The sequence below is a fragment of the Neoarius graeffei genome, chromosome 11 (assembly GCF_027579695.1).
Source record: "Neoarius graeffei isolate fNeoGra1 chromosome 11, fNeoGra1.pri, whole genome shotgun sequence".
In the NCBI taxonomy this organism is placed as follows: Eukaryota; Metazoa; Chordata; class Actinopteri; order Siluriformes; family Ariidae; genus Neoarius; species Neoarius graeffei.
Genome location: NC_083579.1, coordinates 82,264,962 through 82,292,238, shown reverse-complemented (window position 1 = coordinate 82,292,238; position 27,277 = coordinate 82,264,962). Strand labels below are relative to the sequence as shown.

At 43.0% G+C, this 27,277-nt stretch overlaps 1 protein-coding gene across 3 annotated transcripts in view; it reads left to right on the top strand.

Moving 5' to 3' along the window:
• pdzd8 (PDZ domain containing 8) overlaps window positions 1–24,808 on the top strand; it is a 143,364-nt gene extending 118,556 nt beyond the window's left edge. The window contains exons 4-6 of one of the 3 annotated variants that reach the window (XR_009655668.1): window positions 18,151–18,313; window positions 18,563–20,933; window positions 24,736–24,808. Coding sequence is in view for 1 of the 3 variants with exons in the window: in XM_060934802.1 (XP_060790785.1) it covers window positions 18,151–18,313; window positions 18,563–20,832 (2,433 nt within the window). In the remaining 2 variants the exon portion in view is untranslated. Of the gene's footprint in view, window positions 1–18,150; window positions 18,314–18,562; window positions 21,769–21,793; window positions 22,378–24,735 lie in introns of those variants that run through there. The other 2 variants (XR_009655667.1, XM_060934802.1) reach the window with 2 other exon arrangements.
• The last annotated feature ends 2,469 nt before the right edge of the window (window positions 24,809–27,277 follow it).

Genomic DNA, 27,277 nt, shown 5'->3' with positions numbered 1-27,277 from the left:
TGTAGCATTGTGTTTCAGGTCTTTGGCTGTTTCTCAGTCCCTGCCTCCCAGAACCCCCTGAATTTCAGTTGAGTGATGCTCTCAAATATTTTTGGGGTTTTTTTCTAACGTAGTTAATCTTTTCATGCATGTAAGCCATGGCCTGAAGGTTAGAGAAGCAGCTTTGGGATCAGAAGGTCTCCAGTTCAGTTCCTTGGACCAGAAGGAATGGCTGAAGTGCCCTTGAGCAAGGCCCCGAACCCCCATCTGCTCCCTAGGCTGCTCTGGGAATGTTGTTGTATATCTCTCTGGATAAAAGTGTCGGCTAAATGCCATGAATGTAAACCTATCGCGATCTCTGCGCTCTGTGAAATGCACGCTGCTCTTTCGTCTGTGTGTGTTGGCGTGGTTTCTCATCAACACCTGAACAAGTGAGTGTGTCCTGCGGTCGATTATAAACTGGCTAGCTTGTCTCTTTAGCTCAGACCTCAGATAAACCTGGCAAATAAAGGAATAAATGGAGAGATTTGGAGGCAGAGCAAGTCGGGCAGGAGGACTGTGGTCCAGAAGCCGAGGCGAGAACTTTCACTGTGTTCCAGCTTTAGAGAAATGTTCAGTCTGAACAGGAATGTTATCAGGGTTTTGTTTTTCTCACTTGTTAGCTCTTTTAGACATTTTTGTGAATAAAATTCTCAACTTTAATTGGTCTAGACGGTCTTGATTAATTTCTATCACAGCACATCTGACAGTAGTTATGGATCCAGGACGAATCGGAGGTTTATATTAATATTTAATGTTTAACTATTAAATAGTTAATATTTAACAGAGAAATGTACAGCAGATTCTCCGTCATTTCAGGCAAATACAAATGGATACTTATTTTTGTTGTATAATCTTCAAGAGGAAAAAGGCTCGATTTTAATAACGGTGAGACGGTACCAGTCAAAAGTTTGTACACCCCTACTCTACTCATTTATGGGTTTTGCTGTATTGTGGACATTTTCTACACTGTAGAACAAAACTGACAACATCAAAACTATGAAATAACATCTGGAATTATGCGTTAAAGTATTTAAAAAAACTAAATGTTTGATATTTTAGATTCTTCAGTGTATCCAGTGTTTCCCTTGATGACTCTTTGACAATAGTGTTCATTCTCTTAACCAGCTTCATGAGGGAGTCACCTGGAATACTTTTCAATGAACAGCTGTGTCTCGTCAAAAGGTCATTAATGGACGAGTTTCTTACCTTCTTACTGAGTTTGAGATCAAACAGTAAATAATAAACAACCTTACAGGGTGGTGTAGCGGTTCATACTGTCGCCAAACAGCAAGAAGGTCCGGGTTCGAGCCCAGCGGCTGACGGGCCTTTCTGTGCGGAGTTTGCATGTTCTCCCCGTGTCTGCGTGGGTTTCCTCCGAGTGTTCCGGTTTCCCCCACAGTCCAAAGACATGCAGGTTAGGTTAATATGCGATGGCCTTGGGCTGAAGTGCCCAAAAGTGGTGGCAGACACTCTTATGATGAACTAAATTTCACTGTACATTTATGCAGTGACAAAGGCATTCTACTCTATAAAAATACAAATAATAAAATATCCCTATTCCACAACTGTACTAATCCATATTATGTCAAGAACTGAACAACTAACTAAAGAGAAACGACATCCATCATTACTTTAAGACATGAAGTGGCTTTTAATTAATAAAAATAAAGAAAAACATTGAATTAGAGAGGTGTGTCCAAACTTTTGGCAGGTACTGCATGTGTGTGATCACAGGGACTAACTTGTTTTGCAGACATTCCACAACATTAAAAAAAAAAACTATGAATCAGGGCTTTGAACCAGAATTTTTTTCCTATTGGTTCGTTCCGAACAGAAACGGAATTTTAACGTTTCCGGTTTTGGGTTCCACCATTAAATAGACGTTCCCGAACCGGTTAGAACAAAAAAATTTCGTTTCCGGAACGGTTAATTACGTTCCCTGTCAGCTGTTTAACAAATGGCTATAAAATTATGTCTCTGTCTCATCCAGCTTAAGCCAAATGTAGGCTAATTCTATTACAACCTTCATTAAATAAGACAAGAAATAATTCAAAACAATTATTATTTCAAATGTTGGCAATTTGGATTCTCAGTATGTCTTCCCATCTACACAAACAGAAAAAGTGCCAAAAATGAAAGATAATTCGTTTAGTGTGTTACCAAAGGCTAGTCAGGCCCTATGCATTGATAGGCTAACAGAGGTTAACGTCATTTAATGTTCGCGAGCCTCTCATTAACGTGGACAAATATATTGATATTGTGTTTGAAATTGACATTTTTGAATAACAATAGACTGCAATATTTACCTCTTATTTAAGATGTGGAGACGTGATAGTAGTCCACCCTCCCGCTCTCTCCATTCAGTCAGCGAACGTCACACAGGAAGTGAACCCCAGCGGGTCATAGAAACTTGCGCAGGAGAAGAATGACTTTTTTATTTGTAGGCTACGGAAACTTTGAGGAACGAAATAAAAACCGGTATTAACCGGTTACCATTATTTTTAATAAGCGTTTCTGTTCCGGAACATAAAAAATAATAAAGTTTCTGATTTCGTTTCTGTTCCATGTGAAATAGAAAAAGTTCCCGGTTTTCGTTTTCGTTCCTTGAACCGGTTCAAAGCCCTGGTATGAAAGAATAAAAGCATGGCATGTTGTCATTCTTTAATAAATGAACTTTTATAATGTTTAACAAATTGCTGTGGTATAAAAGGAATAAAACCCTTTTGAGATGTGCATCACATCACACAGCATCACTCCATCCTATCACTTATTATTTTCCTATAACTGCACTTATTCTTTAATAAATGAAACATTTTGAGTGTTGGCTTTTTGCGGATCGTGTTTCTTTGGCTTGCTGTTGATTATTTTCCTATAAGAGCATGAAACAAGTATTTTATACTTCTATCAAATACTGTGCAACTTCATTTACATGAAATGCATGATGGCAGAATGTATATTTTGCTCTTTTTAGCACCTCTGTCCATGAGGCTGATGATCTGTTGCCATGGCGTGGTATCTGTCATCCACAATTCAGTTAAATCGTATGTCCTCCGTCAGTTCTCCACGGATTTCCGTTCTGATTTTGTTTGAAAGAACTCATCACTCCGCACAAAACTTGGTTGTTGTATTGTCAATTTTTTGCTAACAAGTTATTAATTGGGTTAACGTAACACAGTTCTAGTCAGAAGAAAATGTATCTTCTCTCACACTTCTGATGGATGTTTTGGGTCGATCTTCCCTCAAGGAACAAAATTTAGTCCTTTTGTTGATGTTCCTGTTGTAAACAGTTTGTCGTGGAGGTTGGTCCTCTCTCACATGGTCACATTTCAGTTCTGTTTGATGTTTTGGTCATCAGGGTTGTTTTGAGGGCAGGCCAGATGAGATGCTACGCCCTTGATGTTTTTTTTTTTTTTTTTTTTTTTTTTTTTTTTTAAAGTGGAAATAAATCACCAGAATTTAGCACAGCCTGAAGAAATTACACAGAGCCACCTGCAAGGAGAGGCACCGGGGTCGGGTGCAATGTGAGCCCGGTGGCAGGCAAAGGCAGGAGCCTGGGCGTTGCGATCCTCGGCAGCGCAGACTAGTGATTGGGCTGTGGAACGTCACTTCTCTGGTGGGGAAGGAACCAGAGCTGGTGCAGGAGGCGGCGCAGTACCAACTAGATATAGTTGGGCTCTTCTCCATGCATAGCACCTGTTCTAGAACCAAACTCCTGGAGAGGGGATGGACTCTCTCCTTTTCTGGTGTTGCCCAGGGTGAGAGGCACTGGCCAGGTGTGGGGATACTCACAAGCCCCTGGCTGGGTGCTGCTGTGTTGGAGTTCTCCCCGGAGAATGAGCAGGTCGCCTCTGTGCGACTGCAAGTTGCTGAGAGGAAAACTATGACTGTTTGTGCTTATGCACCAAACAGCAGTGCAGAGTATTCTGCCTTCTGAAAGTTGCTGGGTGGTGTCCTGGAAGGGGTGCTGACTGGGGACTCCATAGTTCTCCTGGGGGACTTCAACACTCACGTGGGCAATGATTGAGAAACCTGGAGGGGGGTGATCAGGAGGAATGGCCTGCCTGATCTAAATCCAAGTGATGTTTTGTTGTTGGACTTCTGTCCTTGTCATGGATTGGCAATAACAAACACCATATTTGAGCATAAGGTGGTTCATAAGTGTACCTGATACCAGAACACCTTAGGCCAAAGATTGATCGACGGAGCAGAGCTGTCATCTGATCACCACCTGGTGGTGAGTTGGATCAGCTGGCGGGGGAGGCTGCTGGACAGACCTGGCAAACCCAATCATGTAGTGAGGGTGAACTGGGAACGTCTGGCAGAGTCCTCTGTTCATGAGGTCTTCAATTCCCACCTCTGGAAGAGCTTTTCGTGCATCCCGGGGGAGGTTGGGGACATGGAATCCGAATGGACCATGTTCAAAGCCTCCATAGTAGAGGTGGCTGGTAGGAGCTGTGGCCAAAAGGTCATCAGTGCCTGTCCTGGTGGTAACTTAAGAACCTGCTGGTGGACACTGGCAGTGAAGGAAGCAGTCAAGCTGAAGAAAAAGGCCTTTTGGGCTTGGTTGGCCCAGGGGTCCCTTGAGGCAGCAGGCAAGTACTGGGAGGCCAGAAGGGCTGCAGCTTTGGCAGTTGCTGAAGCAAAAACCTGGGTGTGGGAGGAGTTTGGGGAGGCCATGGAGAAGGACTTTCGGTTGGCCTGAAGGAAGTTCTGGCGAACTGTTTGGCGACTCAGGAAATGGAAGCAGGGCTTGCCTCAGGCCGTACACTGCTGGGGAGGAGAACTGCTGACCCAAACTGGGGATGTTGTCGGGTGGTGGAAGGAGCACTTTGAAGAACTCCTGAACCCATCCTATCCATCCTCCATGGAGGAGGTGGAGTCTGAGGACTCGGGGGGGACTTCACTCATATCTGACAGAGGTTGCTGAAGCAGTCAAGAAGCTCCTCGGTGGTAAGGCGCCAGGGGTGGATGAGATTTACCTTGAGATGCTGAAGGCTCTGGACATTGTTGGGCTGTCTTGGCTGACACGCCTCTTCAATGTCACGTGGAAGTTGGGTACAGTGCCTGTGGAGTGGCAGTCTGGGGTGGTGGTTCCTCTTTTCAAAAAGTGAGCTCCAATTATAGGGGTATCATACTGCTCAGCCTTCCTGGGAAAGTTTATTCCAGGGTGCTGGAAAGGAGGCTCTGACCAATTTGTCAGACCTCAGATTCAGGAGGAGCAATGCGGATTCCGTCCTGGCTGTGGAACGGTGGACCGGCTCTTTACACTGGCAGGGTTGTGGGGGGGGGGGGTTCATGGGAGTATGACCCAGCCAGTCTACATGTGTTTTTGTAGATTTGGAAAAGGCTTATGACCATGTCCCCCAGGGGCTCTTGTGGGGGTCACTGTGGGCGTATGGGGTATCGGGGCCGTTGCTACGAGCCATCCGGTCCTTGTACAACCAAAGTGTGAGCCGTGTCTGAATTCTCGGCACAGTCAAATGCATTTCTGTTGGATGTTGGACTCTGCCAAAGCTGGTCCAACAAGGACATTGAAGAGGTGTGTCTAAGGGCGGCACGGTGGTGTAGTGGTTAGCACGGTCACCTCACAGCAAGAAGGTTCTGGGTTCGAACCCAGCGGCCGGCGAGGGCCTTTCTGTGTGGAGTTTGCATGTTCTCCCCGTGTCTGTGTGAGTTTCCTCTGGGTGCTCCGGTTTCCCCCACAATCCAAAGACATGCGGTTAGGTTGACGTGAGGCGGCCTTGGGCTGAGGTGCCCTTGAGCAAGGTACCGAACCTCTGACTGCTCCCCGGGCGCTCTGGTGTGGCTGCCCACTGCTCTGAGTGTGTGTGTGTGTGTTCACTGCTTCAGATGGGTTAAATGTGGAGGATGAATTTCACTGTGCTTGAAGTGTGCATGTGATGAATAAAGGCTTCTTCTTCTAAAAAGCTGCCCCTTGTTGCTGATCCTGTTTGTGATATTCATGGATGGGCTCTCAAGGCACAGCCAGAGTGAGGAGGGTCTCCAGTTTGGGAACCTCAGAATTGCATCTCTGCTCTTTGCAGATGTGGTTCTGTTGGCTTCTTCAGCGTGTGACCTTCAGCAAGCACTGGGACGGTTTGCGGCTGGGATGAGACTCAGCACCTCCAAGTCTGAGGCCATGGTTCTCTGCCGGAAAACGGTAGAGTGCTCCCTTCGGGTTGGGAGTGAGTTGTTGCCCCAAGTGAAGGAGTTCAAGTATCTCGGGGTCTTATTCATGAGTGATGATAAAATGGAGCGTGAGGTGGAGAAGCAGGTTGGGGTGGTGTCAGCAGTAATGCGGGCATTGTACTGGTTTGTTGTTGTGAAGAGGGAGCTGAGCCAGAAGGCAAAGCTTTCGATTTACCAGTCAATCTATTTTCTAACCCTCACCTATGGTCATGAGCTTTGGGTAGTGACTGAAAGGATGAGATTGCGGATAAAGGCAGCTGAAATTAGCTTTCTCTGTAGGGTGGCTGTGCTCACCCTTAGGGTGAGGAGCTCAGACATCCAGAGGGATCTTCGAGTAGACCCGCTGCTCTTTCATGTCAAAAGGAGTCAGCTGAGGTGGTTTGGGCATCTGATTAGGATGCCTCCTGGGCACCTTCCTTTGGAGGTTTTCTGGGCACATCCAACTGGGAGGAGACTTTGGGGTAGAGCTGGAACACGCTGGAGAGATTATACATTTTTTCTGGCCTGGGAGCACCTTGGGATCCCCTAGGAGGACTGGAAGGTGTTGCTGGGGTGATGGATGCCTGGAATACCCTGCTTAGCCTGCTACCACTGTGACCCGACTTCGGATAAGTGGAAGAAAATGGATGGATGGATAAATCACCAGAATGCCAGTTTTCCTCCTTTTAAGTTAGTTAGGTCCTGGATGTGTAGAACATCAGGCAGGTTTTCTCTCATCTGAGGGTTTTTTTTTCTTTTTTAAATCTACAGGCTAGTTTTAGATGAGACTTAAAGGGCTTTGTAATTTTCCCAACATAGAAAAGGTGTTTGAGGAGAATCTGTTTCCCCAAACTGCTCTTTGTTTAGTCAGGAGTGTTGGTGCTCGTTATCTAACACTCATTTTCACCCTCGTTTACACTGAGCACAAGGCTGATTTGCTCTCCTGTTGACACTCGTTTATCAGATGAAGGGCTGCTTTTTTGTGTTTTGACTTTGTTTCCATATGACAGTTTTGACAATCTAATCTATTCTACACACACACACACACACACACACACACACACATGCGCGCGCACACACCGTCATTGTACCAGGTTTTGTATTTGTGTGTTTTTCCTCGTGTTTTTTTTTCATATCGATTGAGATTATCACTCTCCCCCAAAATGAACCCTTGCATCTGCTGATCTCTGTGTGAGAGAGAAGAGCGATAGAGGGAGGAAAAGAGCAACAGGTGTACACACAAGACAACTGTCGTCCCCACACAATGGCTTCAATAGCCGTCTGTCACCATGCAAACGAGAGCGTGGGCTTTACGCAGAAACGCACCTCACACAGCTGGCACGGGCGCTGGCAGAATCCCGTTCCATGATGTTTGTAGGCTTGGAGTTCACACGAATGGGCAGTGTGTGTGTGTGTGTGTGTGTGTGTGTGTGTGTGTGTGTGTGTGTGTGTGTCTGAGTCTGAGAAGAGCGGATGTTGAGGCTGATGTTGGATGGCTTGCTTGGGCCCTCTCGGGGGTAATTTGTCTGTTACCTCACTCTACCTGTCTGTCTGAGTGCACAGACGACTGCTGCTTCTGCATTCGGGTTCAAGGCAACATTAGTCCATCCAAGCATGCACCGTGTGTGTGTGTGTGTGTGTGAGAGAAACAAGACATTAATGCTTCTGAAGACAGATGAACAATGTTTTTTCTTCCATGTTTGTGTGTGTGTGTGTGTGTGTGTGTGTGTCTGTCTGTCTTGAAGTTACTGAGATTAGGATAAGGTTTACATGCAGCACAGCATTAGTCACATAATTATTATGCTAATGGAAGGTCCTCACAAACTTGGAAGACAGGTGTGTGTGTGTTTGTGTGTCCATCTCTGTCGCCAGGGTTTTTCATATCGGTAAAAGCACATGACCGAGGTCAGTATTCTGAATTTTCATATCAATGTATTGTTTTGTCATGCAGACAAGGGGTGTGTGTGTGTGTGTGTGTGGTGAGGTGAGGTGAAGCATAAATTGACGCATGGGTCACATCATAAACCAGCCAGAGCAGTGTCAACATTCGTTTACCTGTGAGAGACACACACACACACACACACACACACACACACACACACACACGTGTGCATGCAGCCCAGACACATTTGTGGTTGTGTGATTATCCTGGAGCTGCTCAGTCTCCCAAATCATCTGTAATTGCTGCTCAGTGTGTCTCCTTTGTTCTTGTGTCAGGAAAATGTCAAAGCGTTTCTCTCTCACCGCCGGGACAGATTGTGTGTGTTCTGGAAAAACAAAACAAAAGCATACCAAGTGTTGTTGTTGTTTTCTGCTTGTGGTTTTTTTTATGTTCTGATGTTTCTTTGGCTTGTGTGTGTGAAGTGTTGGTCAGGCTTTATATTGGTACTGTTGTGCACGGATTTATTTGATTGATTGATTGATTGCAGATGTCCTGATGGTGTTAGAACTTTTTTAAAGTCTGAGAGAAGTGGAGACTCACCAAGCCGTGGTGTGCGTCATCCCTCATTTAGGCAAAATGACTTCTTCAGGACACAAATAGACCGTCCTCAGCCCTCTGAATCAGAGCTCCAGAATTGGCCTGGCTGGCAGACGACTGCTTGCCCGGTCAGATCGACCCACTGTGGGCTGCATTATACACTAAATTACTGTGTATTGGAGAAACAAAAGGACATGATGTGCCGTTGTGCCACATTCACCCACCAGGCTTTGATCTCGTCGTTCTATCGCTGTAGATTGGGAAAGGCAGTCTCAGATGAAAGTGCTGCCTGGATTACAGCTTTTCTCTCCCACTTTTTCTTGACTACATGAGAAACAGAGTTTGCGATCATACAGCCAGCCACCATCTCAAATTAAAATGGTATTTATTCATTCTTTTTTTGTGTGTGAGTCTTTGTTTTATCAGACTCAAGCTTCCAGATCATCTGACCGCCATTATTACGTGTTTCAGCTCCTTCAGCCGCAGGCCAGGCGAGCTTCTGCAATCACGTGTCGTCTGTCCATAATTTACAAAAATTGGGTGTGCGTAAAATTGTCAAGATGGTGGTGTCACCGGTCATGGGCACTTTCACACCAAAGGTTGCCTTTTTCAAGTTTAGCTTCTAGGGTCATAAAAGTAAACTAAATGTGACATAATGGATCACTTTTGTTCACTGTTTTTGTCTGAGGGTCGGAAAGAAGCTACACAGTCAGTGGTTCTTCCATCCTATCATTATTGTGGAAATATTAGCCATTTTTAACATGTTTTTGACAGAATCTGCAGTCCCAAATTAAATTTTAAAATATTGCATTGAGTATTAAATAACTTCTGTCCCATGCATGGCTGAGCATGCTGCTTCCTTATATAGGGGGTGAGTCAAGAAATGTCCATTCCAAATTTCATGAAAATCGGTAAATTCGTTTGGCCGCTATGGTGATTTAACTGAATCATGGCATTCCGTGTTAAAACAAATAAAGTGATTGTCCTTTCCTGAGCAACATGAGTAACTGATAATGTGTTGTGCATTATCAGTCTAGAATAACATTTAAGAAATTGTTTTTCATCACTGTTTTCACCTCATTTTCAATTTGAACTGTTATTAAGCAGGTAGTGAGTTTTTCAGCTATTCGAAATCCTGATGTAGAATCTGCGTTAAAAATCTGTCCTCTCCAGAACTTAGGATAATCTGTAAAACTTGCCTCAGTTTTATGGAGAAATATTCTTACTGGATTAATTAGGGCCCAACAATATAAAACCAGTGAGAAACTATCGCATTCAAATGCATGGTTGAGATACATTTACATAAAAATGTTGTGAAAGGGGATGTCCTCTCCAGAACAGGGGAATTTCATGTTCAATTATGGCCATTGGAAAATAAGTAGGCATAGTTTTGGTGTTGTTGTGTTTCACTGTTATGTGTTGTTCATTGTTATTTGATAAAAAGTTAAGTTTTTGTAGCATTAGGCCTTCTTGACAGGTTTTTCTACTGATGTGTAGGAACGCGAGAATAGACAGATGAGGAACTTCTGAGATTGAACTAGGTGGCAATTTGAGAAAGAACTTTCACCTCAAAGTTACCATCTGGGGACTAGTACTAGTACAAACAAAGACCTGTCGGTCAGACAAGTCAAATAATTTGGATGTAAATGTGCCCAGGTTACAATATTGGTTAATTTTCTGAGAAAATTAAGCGTTAAAGAAAAATGTCCTCTCCTGAACAAATGCCCAAGACTCCCAACACTATTAATTCTCGCTCACTGACTAGATGTTAAATGTTTGCTCTCATCAAATGCATTAGTTTAACATATGAAATTTGTGGCTCCAGGTGTTTTGGATGTAAATTGCTAACTTAAATGTTAAGTACTTTTAGGATAATAAGGATAAATAAACCTTCATTATTGTAAAGGTCCAAGAAATAATATAATGGTCCAAGAAACTGTGCAAAAGGTTCTTTTTTTCAATCAGAAAACATATTCAAAATTGTTGCCATAGTTTTCCTGAGTAATTTTTCATTTGAAAAGTGATGTTAAACATTCTGTCCTCTCCTGAACAGAAATATGGATTTTGTGACCTGATTTGATTTGCGCGGTGACCGGAAAGTAGATACAGTATGAAGTTGAAATTTTCTAGTCACCTACCAGATTGGTGTATCTTTCTAAAAAGGCATTTTAGCTGATTTCCTGGACCTATTTCTCATTTCTAGCTCTATTGATATGTGAAGTGACTCCTAAAATAGACTGAAAAAATTCACCAAAAACTAGATTTTCCAAAATATGTCCACCATTGATGGATATTTTGGTGTCTCTTTGTTCCATTAACATCTCTGCAATAATTAGGTGGAATGTAGGGGACCCAATCCACCAATTAGGCTTAAATCTGAATGATAATGTAAAAAAATCCAAATTTGTGAATTTTACCTTCCTGCTATGTTAAAACTAATAAATTTTGGAATTTGAAATGACTTGTAGCCTTGATACTTGAGGTACATGTTACCCAATATGTATTCTATGGAATTCAGGATGGATTTTTGCATTACATTGAAGTTCACTTGCAACTGTTTTTGGGACTTTTAAGGCAATCTTTGGTGTGAAAGTGCCCTCATATTTACAATTTTATGGGTGTCTGAAATTTTTAGGTGACTCGTCACATTAAATGCTACTGTTTATAAACTGCTAGGACGTTTTCACTGAAACGCACCCAGAAGACTCTAAAGACACACATTCCAACTAGAATTGTTTACCAGATGGCACCATCTACCCTGGATGCAGGGGTCGTATGCAATTTCACAAAAATCGCTACTCCTCCCACAGGACTGATTGGATTTCAAACTCTCACACAACACCAGTGGCCAGTATGAGCTCCAGCCCCATTGAGGTGATTTATTTATTTGGGGTTGTTAGTTGGGGGTTGCCAGCCACTGGAGGTGCATAAGCGTACTCTTGGTGCCAGTCCCAAGCCCGGATAAATTGGAGATGGTTGCGTCAGGAAGGGCATCCGGCGTAAAACTGTGCCAAATCTAACATGCGGATTGAAAAGAGAAATACCATACCGGATTGGCCGGGCCCAGGTTAACAATGACCACCTCTGGTACTGTTGGTCAACAGGGTGCCGGTGGAAAGTGTGCTACTGTTGCATCAAAATGGAGAAGGGGGGGGGGGTGTTAGGAGAGAGCATGAAAGATGGAAGGGAAGGAGCTTAGAATTGAGGGTAGGAACACTGAATGTGGGAACATTGACTGGCAGAGCGAGAGAGTTAGCAGGTATGATGGAAAGAAGGAAGTTGGACATTTTTGTGTGCAGGAGACGAGGTGGAAAGGAAGCAAGGCCAAGAACATTGGAGATGGATGCAAGTTGTTTTATTATGGAGTGGATGGAAAGAGAAATGGTGTTGGTATTGTTTTGAGGGGAGAGTTGGTCAACAGTGTGATTGATGTGAAGAGGGTTTCAGAGTGATAGGCATGAAGTTGGAGATTCAGGGAGTGGTAATGTGTGTGCGTACGCCCCACAGGTTGGATGTGAGAATGAAGAGAGTCTTTCTGGGAAAAGATGGATGAAGTGGTAGAAAGTATACGGAGGGAGGAGCGCATGCTGATAGGAGCAGATTTCAGTGGACATGTTGGCGAGGGAAACAGAGGAGATGAGGACGTGATGGGCAGATATGGTGTAAGAGAGAGAAATGTGGAAGGGCAAATGGTGGTTGATTTTTTTTAAAGAGGATGAATTTGGCAATAGTCAATACATACTTTGAGAAGAAAGAGCAGCACAGGGTGACGTTTAAGAGTGGAGGAAGATCTACACAGGTGGACTACATACTCTGCAGAAGGGGAACCTGAAGGAGATTGGAGACTGTAAAGTGATGGCAGGGGAGAGTGTAGCAAGACAACATCGAGTGGTCGTGTGCAGGATGAGCTTGAAAGTGAAAAAGAGGAAGCGTGAAATAGTGGAGCCGAAGATTAAGTGGTGGAAACTAAAAGAGGTTGAACATCAGAAGGAGTTTAGGGAAGAAATGAGATGAGCATTGAGTGGTCATGGAAGTCTGCCGGAAGATTGGGATACTACTGCTATACTAGTAAGAGAGGCAGCAAGGAAGGTGCTAGGGTGGTCATTGGGAAGGAGGAAGGAAGACAAGGAGACATGGCAGTGGAACAAAGAAGTGCAGGAAATTATAAAAGAGAAGAGGCTAGCAAAGAAGAATTGGGATGAGCAGAGAGACGAGGAAAGCAGGCGGTTATACAGAGAGACGAGACAGAAGGCAAAAAGAGCTGTAGCGAAGGCGAAAGCAGATGCATACCAGGGGTTGTACGAAAGACTGGAGACCAAAGAAGGAGAGAAAGACGTTTACAGAGTAGCTAGGCAGAGAAACAGGGAAGCGAGGGATGTACAGCAGGTAAGAGTGATGGAAGATGTAAATGGAAATGTGCTGACAAAGAGAGTGTATTAAGAAGGTGGAAAGAGTACTTTGAGGATTTATTAAATGAGGAGAATCCAAGAGAGACAAGATCAGATTTTCTTTTCTTAAAACTTTTCTTAAAATAGTGCAAATATTTACAGTGTGCCAACCAAAGGTTCAAATTGGCAAAAAGAAAACTATACAAACAAAATAAGAAAACACAAAAATAAAGAGGCTTCAAGTTTGCCAGACTAAATCAAAAAGACCCTGAACAAAGCTATTAGTCAGCCAAACCACAGCACCTTCAAACAAGACGTTCCAACCACAACTGAGGCTCTGGAGCTACTGCAGAGCTTACAGACCCGCAGACCCGCCCACAGCTGAGCCCAAATTGCAAAATTAATCAATCAACTAAATAATGACATCCTAAATACAAAATAACAATTTAAAGAAACAAACACAAAATATACAAACATCCAAAATAATTTTCTTTAACCAAAAACCCTTCAGTGCACAGTAAAATACATGTTTCCCCAACACCAGTAAAACACCCCGTTAAAATAGTCCGTTCTACCAAACACCCGCGAAACCCCTCCATAACAAGCCAATGGTACAGTCCCTCGGTTTCTCGCCACAGACAGGAAGTGTGTGGAGTTCGCGTGATGAGTTACTAAAAACTATTTTGTGTTTAAAAAAAAAATGCTAGAACTAAATAAACTTGACGTTAGAAATAACCGGTTTGTATGTGTGTTTCCTAGACCAGAGACCATGCTTAACAGATGGGAGATGAAAATGCTTAGAGATGTGTGATGCGTTTTACATATGAGTGGAGCCAAACAAATGTTACTAGAATGCCGGTAGGCCTTTCCCTGCACTCGCAACAACTGCTGCTCTCGTTAGAAACTATGGCAAACGGTGGAGTATGAAACGCTTGAAAACCAGTAAAACCCATACAGAAACCAGTAATGGAAATGAAGTGCAACTCTCAGCGACAGGTCAGCCAAGATGTTTGAACGTTGCTGGCAGATTGCTGCCTGTGCGCTGTGTGCTTGCGTGAGAGGTGTGTGTGTGTGTGTGTGTGTGTGTGTGTGTGTGTGTGCTCACGAGCGTCACGGCTCACTCCGTGACAGGCTGTCTGTGGTGTCTGTGGTGTACAGTACGTTTGTAAATGTTATGCGCTCTTTTATCATCGTGGGAATTGATTATAGCTCTAAATAAATATTGAATTTTTTTTAAAGAATCCATATAACTTTATTTGTACGCCCGTATACTACATTTATTGAATCAAATCTGTATAAAATACGGACATTCCGTATAGGTTGACATGTATGTAGTTAGTTGGGGGTTGCCTTGTAGTAAAAATGAGTGATGCCGTTGAATAGGATAGTTTTTACTGTGTAGGGGAACAAGTAGTGAAATTCTGCCTTGTGTAAGTGTTGCTTTGACCAAAGTAATAAATGCGAGTGTCTACTCACTGGTACGAGACAGTAACCCGTCCTCAAGCATTAGACATTACACAAGGAATTCACAAGGATGTGATGCTGGGATCAGACTACAAGAATTCAGCCCAATTTTGACAGGATTGGACGACAAACAGGCTTTGTAGCGTGATGTAATCGAAGAACAGTGACGTGACGCCCAATGACACCCAGCCGAAAAGTCCAGCATGTCTACATTTCTATATTTTCTCGCCTAGTTTGACAACTGCCAAGATGTGTTCTTTGACGTTCCTTCTGTAGACATAATTGCTTGACAGTTTCTTGACCCTCCTCGCTGATGGCCCACAAGTATGTGAACGATTAGGCTATTGGTCAGGCTCAGACTTGTGTTGCCGGCCTCCAGACCAAGACATGGCAAAAATTTATGGTACTGAACCGACATGTTGACCATCGACAAAGACAGAAATATTGTGTAGTCTGATCCTGGCATGAAGATGGAAGATTAAAAGGTAGAAAGTTCTTACCAGTGCAAAGTGGGGCCCCCTTTTTATTTATATGTATATATGTATGTATGTATATAAAACAATTTATATAAAAATAAAATTTTATAAAGAGCTTTTCACATAAAAGTAAGAGAGAGGGTATCTGTTCCAATGGGAGTTTTTATCCAGCCAGCGTCTGACCGTGGCGAGACGTTTTCAGGGTGCGAGTTAAACACTGCTGCAGGGTATTGAAGAGAGGCAGAAGTTCTTGGGCTCTAGAACTGAAACGTGTCCATAAATGTAGCTAAATTGAATATTGCGCTGCTTAAACATATCGTGTATATATGTCACTACCGTTTCCGTAGTAACGTAGAGTGCAACCAGTAGCATTTGTTGATTTTTTTGGATCGTTATATTTGAAAAAATCTACAATTCAGGAAGGTTCTTTCAATCACTGGCGAGAGGCTGGCTGCTGTTCTCACTGCTTGCCAGCTTGCATAGATTGCCTGGTTTTTCATTCCCTGTTTAACTCGATCAGTGCTCTTCTCAAGATTATAACAAATGACAGCAACAAAATTACAGTCATCCATCTCCAAGCAGGCATCAGGGAAGTGTTTTTATACACACCCACCGAAGGTAGAGGAATGAACCTGCAACGAAAGTAGGAGGGACGTGAATTAGACAAAACATAAGAGTTTATTCCGTTTTCCATGTGTACGAATTATGGAAGCACCAAGTTTGGAGTAGCTGCACACTTGGTTTTTACTTGGATGTTTTTTTCCAAATAGTGTGCTCAGAGTTTGTCCTTCAGCTTGGCAGCAGTGTATGAGGAGCTTGTGCAGATCTGAGCAGGAACATGTGCAGGTGCACCGTGGGCTCTGACCACACAGTGCCTGAAGCCCACACAGACGGGTTTACTGTAATTGTAGAGCTCCTTTCTGTAACTCCTGCCTTCATTGTTTTATTGCCATGATACGTTTAGTATGTGGTGGAAGAGATTGACGGTGAGTGGCGAGTGCCTTTCACAGTTCAGATCCTCCCACTCTCATTAATCAGTCAGGATTTGCTGTTTGAAAGAGAGAAACTTGTCCACCCGCCCGTGGGTTTGTAACTACTGGGGCTGTCATGTAGGTCTACTGCGATGTCTTTAAAACGAAGTGTCGTCTTTTACTCAAGCAGCAGCAGAAAACGCTTCCAAGTTTAGTTTTGTATTCAATTCACAATTAAAGAACGATTCGTCAGTTTCATGTTGGGTATGTCCATATGATTTTTCCTGTCCAGCTGAGATTATAGACCTCCTCATCTCTATCGGAGTGGTGTGAAACGGGTAAACAAGCTCTGACACGCCTCGTGTGTTTGTGTGGATTATCTGTGTTCATGAACTACAAAGTCTGAGATTGAGCTCAAAATGGTACATTACTGCGCAGCTTATGGCTGCAGTAACAATTCGGCTGATGGTCGTCTCTCATTTCATTCTTTTCTGAGCGATAAAAGACTTCAGGAGGGAAGTTGTTTAATTTACAAACGAATTTGCATTGTTTGGTAGTTGTGTGCACTGTAACATTGAAACCTTCGTTCACCACACTTTGAAAGATGATTTGCAATAGTAATCATGGACACTTGTCATTTTATCGAGTTTTTTTGTCCAAATTGTATCACTTGCTGCACTAGTAGAGTTATTAGCGACCACCATTTTGGATTGGTGTTTACCCGTTTCGGATCACATGATCTTGAATCCAAAGAGGTCTCTTGTTAATCAGTTGTAGCAAACTACTATATATTGTACTTTTTAGGGAAATTAAAATATGTTTGTAACCAAACACGTGTACCTCTGGCCAGTCAGACTCTGAGATTTAGACTGAACCGATGGTACGTGTGTCTGAGTGATCAACCTCAACATTTATTTGATGGTTATTTACTTTCTAAACCCCAAGAATGGCTTAATATCAGTTAGAGCATATACAGCACGTCACAGTGGCTTATTCCCCTTGCATGGTATAGCAGAGAGATAAACTATATTATATTCCTCATTAAAACATTCCCATGCAGGGATTGGCCAAGGATGGCTCATGTGACAGAAATAGTTCCACCATTTGATTAAGCAGTGTATCGTATGACATAAAAAAAAAAAAAAAAAGGATGCGAGTCGGTCATGGAACATCCTGGATACACCATGAACTGGTGTCAGTGTCGAGCTCTACGGCCAACTCGAGTTTTTTTTTATTTTTTAATTTTCCGATAAAGACAGAACAATGGAAGTCATTAATACAATTCAAACAAAAACATTAACATTTCAGCCAGGGGGATTTTCAACTGAACACGTTAAATTAACCAAACAAATCAATAGTTTTAACAGCTTTCTGATTTTGTGAGGCAGTAATTGTTTTTCTGCGCTGCTCGGTCTCGTTTTCAAAGACCAAAAATTACAGTTTAGTAACCGACTCGAGTCACAGCTGTGGCTCCGTGAGCGAACGCGTGTGTGTAGATCTACACATCATGATCATGTCTAGTGAGGCAGACGATAGCATGGCAAAAAGTAAAATAAATATTATTTTTAAAAAAAACAAAGCATTAGCATGGTATGCTGCACATGCGCAGGTCAAAGGTCACTCCAACGTAAACAACAAACATGGCTGCCTCCAGTGAGTTTATACTGAGATTTAATCTTAACAGTTTTAGTTTTGAATTTTTTGATGAGGGATATAAATCCAATATACCGTGCATTGAGAGACTCTGGGAATTATGGGTTGTCTTTGGTGACTGGCGTAGTACTGCGCCCCTCACAAAATAGTCCTATACCAGTCACCTCAGAGAATCCATCATTTCAACCACAGCCGCTCAGTGCATGGGATATTTGATAACAGATATACCCAATAGTACATTGTTAATATACCATTCAGATGTACCGTTTTTTGGTATTGTGTTCAAAAGATCTTGCTCATATATTGGTTGAAGGTTAAAGTGTAAAATTTAATTGAACTGCTGTCTTTGTTTTTGTAAAAGAATGCACAGCTGAAGTCAATTTATCAATTGCACTCAAATCCATGGCTGATTTTATGGTCTACAACAGTGTCATGAATCAGACGCGGGTGCTTTAAGGAACATTTCAAATATGTTTTGAAAGAGCATATAATTATTGTACTACCGCTTCCTTGCATGCTGTGTTTTCTAGACCGAGGTAATTAAGGGTCCGAATGGTAGTGTGGGGATGACGTTCCGACACGTCCCAGCAACCGAAGGTGACGTGGTGCATGTAAGCATCGAGACGGTGACTCCCAACTCCCCTGCTGCTCAGGCTGACCTGCAAAAAGGAGATCGCTTAATTGCGATCGGAGGTTGGTGTCATAATGTCGGAATTTGTGCTACAAAGCCCTAAATGCAAGCGCTGTGTAAAATTAACTCATTTAAATTATGTAGGGTTACAAAAGTATAATTATCTTTTTGTTTAACTGCCACTACAATACTAGTGTAAGGTTGAATTCATGGTTTTCTCTCCTTATTAATTGGCTCCTGATAGACTGTAAAGATTGTCCACATTTTCAATTGAAATTCCATTATATTTCTCTCTCTCCATGTTTGTATAGGAGTCAAAGTCACGTCCTCTGTCCAAGTGCCAAAGCTGCTAAAACAAGCTGGAGATCGAGTGGTTATCCTGTATGAGAGACCAGTCAGACACCAGGTGTCTACCATGGGCTTGGGACCACTCCAGGACACCTTGGGTCCCATGGAAGAACCTGCATACCCTGTGGCTGGGGGTTATGAGGAAGACCCAGCCCACATTACCACCATGGACATAACTGATGGCAAGGACAATGACTCAGAGTTTGAAGAACTGATAGCAGAAGCCAAATCAGCTGGAGCTCCAGTCATTGCAGAAGCTAAAGAGGAGACTTTACTCTCTGTAAACCAAAGCCCAAAAAAAACCGTGGCCAATCTGGCCTCCAAGCCCCTGGGAACCATCTCACCAATACTCAATCGAAAGCTCAACCTGTCTGGCCTTCAATCACCGCTCAAACCCCAACCTAAAGAGCCACCAAAGCCCTCACTACTCAAGAGTGCAGAATCATCTGAACCACCACAGAGGCCAACAGTGCCCCCTCCTCCTCCACCTGTGCGCCCACCTGTCCCTCCTAGGCCCCATATAAAAGTGACATCCCCTTCCACATGCTTTGAACCCCAAAACATGGAAGGCAGTGACACTACAGTGGAAAAAATCCCAGAAAAATCTCCACCAGCTGCAAGCAATGGAGAGAAACCTGCATCGGAGAAAAGTCCCACAAAAATTCCTGAGCCAAAGCCAGTAAACAAACCTATAGAGTCAACTGATGAACTCCCAACAAACCCCATCACCAATAAGCAAGATTTGATCAAAGACAAAATTGTTGAGAGCGTTTCAAGCCTGAAAGACAGTATGGATGAGCAGGGTCTCTGGGAGTCATCCGAGGCTCTGTTCCGCAACAGATATGGGCGCTGGAGCAAGTCCTCCATGGTCTTTGATGTGGAAAGCAACCATAAATACCTTAATGTAGCACTCTGGTGCAAGGATCCCTTTAAACTAGGTAGTCTCTTATGCTTGGGCCATGCTAGCCTGCATTTGGAGCATATAGCCCTGGAATGCTTGTGTATTTCATCTGCAGAATACCAGAGTACCTTCCGTTTGTGTGGCCCACAACCGAGGGCCAGCGTCAGCCGTACTGCACTTCGTAGTCTTAGCACACACAAAGGCTTCAATGAAAAGCTGTGCTATGGAGACATCACCCTAAACTTCACCTACCTGGGAGAGGGAGACACGGAGCTGTCCAGTGGAGTTACGGAGAGGGAGGGAAGTTTACAAGAAGAGGACCTAAAGGAACGCGAGAGAGACGGGAACCATGTGCCGACACTAACCCGGGATGATCTAAACTACAGCTCCATGCAGCTTGAGGTTCGACACAACTTTCAGGACACACAGTTTCAGAATCCTACCTGGTGTGACTACTGCAAAAAGAAGGTCTGGACCAAGGCTGCGTCGCAGTGCATCACCTGTGCCTATGTCTGCCACAAGAAGTGCCAGGAGAAATGTCTTGCTGAGCATCCTCTCTGTTTGGCGATTACTGACCGGCGAGGCGCAGACCCTGAAGCAAAGTCCACCATCAACCGCGCAACCACTGGTCTCACACGGCACATCATCAACACCAGCTCCCGTCTGCTCAACCTGAGGCAGGTTTCCAAAGCCAGGCTAGCAGAACAGGCAGCAGAGGTTGGTCCTGGAGTGGCAGAACCTTCCCCAAAACAAACACCCAACACGTCAGACAATGAGAGCAGCGACACCGAGACTTACCCGGGGGCTAGTCCTTCAAAACAACCGCCAGCCAGTGGTGGCACAAAACTAGCACGCAAAGAGGGAGGGTTAGATGACAGCGTGTTTATTGCAGTCAAGGAGATCGGGCGGGACCTGTACCGCGGCCTCCCTACAGATGAGCGATCGCAAAAGCTGGAACTGATGCTGGATAAACTCCAGCAGGAGATTGACCAAGAGCTGGAGCACAACAACTGTCTGATATCTGAAGAGAGGGAAGCAACTGATGCACGCCGCAAAGGCTTGATCACTTCAGCTCTGGCCAAGTCTGGGGAACGGCTTCAAGCTTTGACTCTGCTGATGATCCACTACCGCGCTGGCATCGAGGACCTAGAGTCCCTGGAGAGCACCTCACCGTCCGAACAGCACGGCTTTCCAAAGTCAAAAGTGGAGGTTCTGGAGGAGGACCTGATGGGGGCAGAAGTGTACGACAGTGACATTTGTAGCCCAGTGGATGTACAGAGTCTAAACGACATTAGTGAGGAACAGATCTGTGTGGAAGCATTACCACGTTAGAGAACAGAAGAGCAAAACAAATTTGACAGTCGCAGCATTTTATTGTGGATTGTGGGGTTTCTGTATGTAACGGTCTGGCACTGGGCTCCTTTATGAATGAGGTTTGTGAAATAAGTTATTTTACAAGATGCCCTGAAATTTAGGAAAATTCTCTCATTTGGGGGATTTTTTTTTGGGGGGGTTGTTTCAGATCACCTTGGTTGGAATTTTTTTCTTAACCCGTCTCAACCTTGATCCCAATCCAGTCAGTACAGAGCATCAATGCACAGTTTCAAGTCTCAAACTTTTAGGTCAGTATTGGAATTTATCTGTCTGTATGTAGATCAGACCGAGCTTTCTTGCTTTGGCTGAAAAGGGAAGCACCACTTTGCGTCGTAATAAAACACGATAAGCATTGCGAGAGGAGACTCCATTTGTAGCATCAGTGTTACTGGTAATCCTTAAGCTTGAAGAATTCCAGGACGGTCTGCTTTCTTGTGCGCTTTGCACCTTTTACTTTTGACCGTCTGCTTTGAACCAGTAGGATTTCGCCAAGTACTCGAATGTAAACCTTCATATTGTATCAGTTCCACGTGGAGCTCCACCTCCAACTCTTTTAGGTTGTGTTTTTTTCATTCTCTGATCTTCATGTCCTTTAAGCGTGAGCACTTTTTATTGTACTGAATTGTTTTTTGAATTACAATGAATAATTGTCATTTATTTATCTGCCGTTTCCTTTTTTTTAATCCATGTTAAATGACGAGGGATTTATTACAGGAAAAAATGGGTAATGATGCCTTTATTGGGGGACCATGCCCCCCCCCCCCCCCCCACAATTTTTTTCCTTCGTTTTGTTGAATCCTAAAGCCAAACAAATGTGACAAATCACCATTGTTTTATTTCATGTTATGTTGAATATCATGTTGTAATATCAACTAATAATATATTTTGATGAAATATTTTTTTCTTTGTGTCTTTTCAGGACATCCCTATAATAGTTGGTTTGCATCTTCAAAAATGTGAACACGGTGGTACACTTTCACAAAAAGCCTTTTGAAAACAACCAAATGATGCAATTTGGCGTTTGTCATTTGGATTTATTTGAAAGTTTGGGTACTTTTACAGTTTTACTTCAAGACTTAATTTCCTTCAGATCTGTTTATTTTGTTCAGGCATTCGGTTGATGAGCATCCAGGTTTTTCATTTTGCCTTTGAAATTGATGTGCTCATCAACGTATTTCCAAAAGAACTGTAGAAAATGTTTGCAGTTCTTCAGTGCAGTAGTGGCAGAATAAGGATTCAGAAAAAAAATGCTGAATTAATCACACTGAAGGTCTCAGATGGCTAACGCTGTAGTGTTAACAGCAGATTCTTTATTTTCTTTACTTCACTATGCTGAACTTCTCCGTAATGTATTTTGGTTATTGGTGCTGGTCAAGCATCCGCAAACTGCTGAGGCCAGAGTCGTCTCAATCCAGCCTCAAAAAGTGTAGTGATGTGACCTAAAAAAAAAACAGCTTGTGCACATCATCTGTTTAAAAAAAAATAATAAACCTTTCAGATCAATTCCTTATTAAGTAGCTTTAAATCAAGGGCACTTGAACACACTTTGCCACTTGAGCTGATTTGTGTGGTGATCTGGGAAAACCCTTCACAAAAATAAATGCAAAAAAAAAATCCATATAATTTTGAAATATATTTATGGTTTCTTAAAGCTGCACTGCCTTTCAGATTTTTCAAGTGTAGGTCATAAAAAGAATTTTCCCCGACACCCAATTACTTTTGTTTAGTGACTGAAAGCTACTGAATTCGAATCACAGACTTCGTTTTATTTTATTTATTTTATTTAATTTTTTAAATGGAACAATTAATGAATTTAGTGCCACATGGCCCTGAATTCTCCGCTATTTTTTCCTGCTTCACCATGACCCAATTCAAGATACTACATCATGCATCACGTGGTGGGCTTTCCCCGTTCACGCAAGGCATTGTGGGATACAAATTTGAAACAGGAGAGAAAAATGGAGGACGTGAGTGTGCGAATGAAACGTGAAAGAGCGACTACAGTAACGGAAAGAAAGCGAGAAGAAAAGACGTTATGTTCTATACGAAGGAAAGGAAACGCAGGACCAAACTAATAAATATGGGCGCTCAGCGAGCACCTCGGTGTGATCAGCTGTTCGTTTAGCGACAGAATGATGGAACTGTCAGTGCACGCTCAAAGGGAAACCTGTAGATGGCAGTAATGCAACACTGTGGATGCCAGCTGCTGTAAAACCCAAAAGAAGAAGAAGAAGAAGGTAAACCTGCGCATGCGCACACGGACTTCCTCTGTCTGCTTGACTGCGCCAAGCGAGCGATTTCATGCACATTATTTGCTTTAATCCCCTCAAATTAAATAACTTCCCAGCCACAGAATGGCCTGATATTTTGAGATATTACAGAAATAAACAGATATCACAATCACCACATTTCAGACGCAACTAAATTTCACTGAGTTTATGAAATCAAAAGGCTGTCAAGCTTTAAAGATAAGGTGCAAGAGTGTTGGTAGAAAACCCAATTTTGGCAAAAACCAGATTTTTCTTGTTCTCTCTTGGAAAAATCAGTTGGGGGAAAAAAACTTAAAAAAAGAAGGAAAAGAGCGCGACGTTTCGGTGCCACTTGGACACCATTATCAAGCGAGTGTTCGTAAGCTAAGTCAATGTCAAGACATAAAAATAGATGAGAATAACGCGAAACAAAAAGTCTGGCCTGTCAGGAGTCCGAGTGCCTGGTGAGAGCTGGTCCTCTTTCTCTAACGTAGAGCATTTTGTACAACAAGTGGCCGGATTTACTCTCGCACTTTTCTTAAGAAAGTTGTGTTTTGTTGTCTTAAAGTGCGAGAGTAAATCCGTGCGGTTTTTACATTCGACTCCGGTTACATCCAGGAAGCGCAACAATCACATGTGTCCTGGCTTCAGTGCATTCTGGGAAATGGAGTTGAAAGTCTCAGTGCTTTATTTAAATAATATTGGCTGGTGTTGAGTGGTCTATCAGATGTATTCCATTCAGCGAGCATGATACTGAACGAGTCAAAGACGAGGAGCTGAATGGAATATATCTGATAGACCACGAAAAAAGCCAGCCAATATTATTATTATTATTATTATTATTATTATTATTATTATAATACATACACATTTGATGGAACAATCATAGATTTGTTTACAAATTGTCACAGTTGCCCTTGAGCTCGGAAGTTTTACGTGTGGTGTGTACTTTATGGCATTTTCAAGTCACTGTGACGGTTTACTGCGGGCACCGCTGGTGAAGAATGAAATGGTTCTGTGGATGCACAGCAGAAAACTTTCTCATGGGATATTTGCATCAGCTCCGATGTGTGACATGGTGTTGTCTTGACAACCATGCAATATTGTAAACCATATTCAACGCTCATTCTCCATTGGGTAGAGTGACGTAATACACGTAGGATAAGTGATATGCTGACAATATTGCATGCTGTCAAACCAAATGAATGAAACCTGTAAGAAGGGAATAGAACACGTTTTTATTCCATGGAAAAAAGTGCCCTGTATGGATGATGATCTTTTATATTGTGTGATTGACAGTAAAAACTGTAACTCTCAGCTCAGCCGTGGCGTCTGTGGTCTGATGATGTTGATCCAACCTCGTAAACCTTTGGTTCTTTAACTCAAAAATGGTATTTTTGTGTCTTATTTCTTGTAAATTTCTGACTTTAATCTTGGAAATTCTTGGAATGTCCTGAGGGTGCCCCCCCCCAGCTCCATAACCCCTTCAGACACAAGGAAAAATGCTATGGAACTTCATGTGTACAGTTGTACATGTTATGTCCAAAGGGGTTAAGGGTTGTGGGTGTGGTTTTAACCTACAATGACTTTAATATTCTGTTGTGGTTTACAGAAATCTGGAGTAACATCTGATGGGTTTTCTCAAACCACTAAACACACGATGCAGGAACTAATGTAATCCTCAGAAGCCAAGGAGCTCTTCAGATGGGTGATGAAATTTCTTCTCCCTTGACATTTAAAATGACCCGGAGGATTGAAAACCTTTTGTGGATCTAATTTTAAATACACAAACGAAGCACATAAGGACTGACGGAGAGACGTGCGGGGAGACGAGTTACAGTTGTGAAATTTGGAGAACAGTTCCACAACCCTTTCAGCCATTTTTGACCTTCTGCTGTAGCTGTATTCATCTCTCTCTCTCTCTCTCTCTCTCTCTCTCTCTCTCTCTCTAACATTCAGTGAACACACTAATGTGCTGTGTTTTAGCCTGGGGCTAAAGCTTCACTGAAAAATGTTACTCCTTGTTTTTCTTCATGTCTCGAAGCTGTTGGCTGTAACAATGACCCTGTGCGACTCACACACACACACACACACACACACACACACACCAGAGGCTTGAGATCTCTCGGTGTTCCTCACCGTGATGATCGTGTTCGGCTAAGCTAACTGTGGTGAAACATTTTTGTAAGCGCTGTTGTCCTCATCAGAAGCTGGGTCATGTTTCTTCAGCAGCCAGTTTTAATCAGATTTCTTGTTCATGCCTGTTTCTTCAAACCTGATTTGTGTGAATGCAAGCTTCCGGAAGCTTCTGGCTGCAAATATGGGTTCAGTATGAAATGTAAAGATTGGATTGGTTATACAGAACAGGAAAAACACTGATTTAAACTTCTTGCATAAACACCACCTTGGCGCTGTTGTAAATAGTCTGAACAAAGATGGTCGCTGCAAAGTCGACCCTCTCTGAAAATGCACAGTATGCTGGTTTATTTTTGTCATTATTGTTGTCTTTGCTTCCAGTAAAAAAAAAAAAAAAAAAGTCGTGTTTTAAATGTGGTTTTAAGGACAGCTGCTGAAGTTCTGCACAGCTTTGTATCGTGATGCAGGAACTTTACACACTGACATATCATATTTGCTTATGCACTTGATACAAAATAAATTATTTAAAATAAAGTTAATTTGCTCTTTATGTGCTGTTCCTTATATAAATGAATTATATGGACAAAATTGGCAATGTGGCGTGCAGTCAGGAGCTAACATTCACATAATGAACGCTGGATGTTGTCTGCTGTTATAATACTATTCTCTCCACATTCACTGGATATGAGCAATTGCGCACTCTGATTGGCTACTCTACTACTAGGATATCAGCTCATATACCATGAGTAGGGCGGCACGGTGGTGTAGTGGTTAGCGCTGTCGCCTCACAGCAAGAAGGTCCGGGTTCGAGCCCCGGGGCCGGCGAGGGCCTTTCTGTGCGGAGTTTGCATGTTCTCCCCGTGTCCGCGTGGGTTTCCTCCGGGTGCTCCGGTTTCCCCCACAGTCCAAAGACATGCAGGTTAGGTTAACTGGTGACTCTAAATTGAGCGTAGGTGTGAATGTGAGTGTGAATGGTTGTCTGTGTCTATGTGTCAGCCCTGTGATGACCTGGTGACTTGTCCAGGGTGAACCCCGTCTTTCACCCGTAGTCAGCTGGGATAGGATCCAGCTCGCCTGCGACCCTGTAGAACAGGATAAAGCAGCTACAGATAATGAGATGAGATGAGATACCATGAGTAGAGGAAAACAAAATGGTGGAGTGTGTTGCTGAACCAACTGAGGATGAAATAAAAACTCTACTCGAAAACAAAACCCCAAAAATACAAAAAAAAAACTAATAAAATATGGAATAAAAGTATTTGATGGGGAGAACGTATATTTAACAAAAAATTCAAGAATTATTGCATTTTTCACAAATTGCTCCTGTCATTTCGCCAGTTTGTTTACATTCTAAGCAGAAATGATTTTGTCGGACGTTTTGTATAAAGTTTTATTTATTGAATTTGCAAAAAAATTAAAATGCTTTGTTTCTCAAAATCCAGTGAATGTGGATCGAATAAAACAGTTATTCCACTCAATCTCATCGTACATGGATTATAGACAGCTCGGTGCTAGGCACCTCGTCACCCATCAGCTCATGTACGACTCGATTTCATGGAATAATTCTGTGCGTTGTTATAATGCTAATTGGGTCCTGGCTACGTTACCGGTTTTGATAAATGATTTTTTAATACAATTCAATCACAGACATAAAACTCCATCCATCCATTCTGGCGTATCACTACAGTGACATGGCGCTCTGACTGCTTCAGCCATCAAAGTCTTGAGGGAACATTACAGTAGTGGCTTCCTGTTGCCTTCTAGCGGGTTATTATAGAGGTTTTCTCTTCTCAACTATTCAGACTCACATTCACACCTACACTCAATTTAGAGTCACCAGTTAACCTAACCTGCATGTCTTTGGACTGTGGGGGAAACCGGAGAAACCGGAGCACCCGGAGGAAACCCACGTGGACACGGGGAGAACATGCAAACTCCACACAGAAAGGCCCTCGCCGGCCCCGGGGCTCGAACCCAGGACCTTCTTGCTGTGAGGCGACAGTATGAACCACTACACT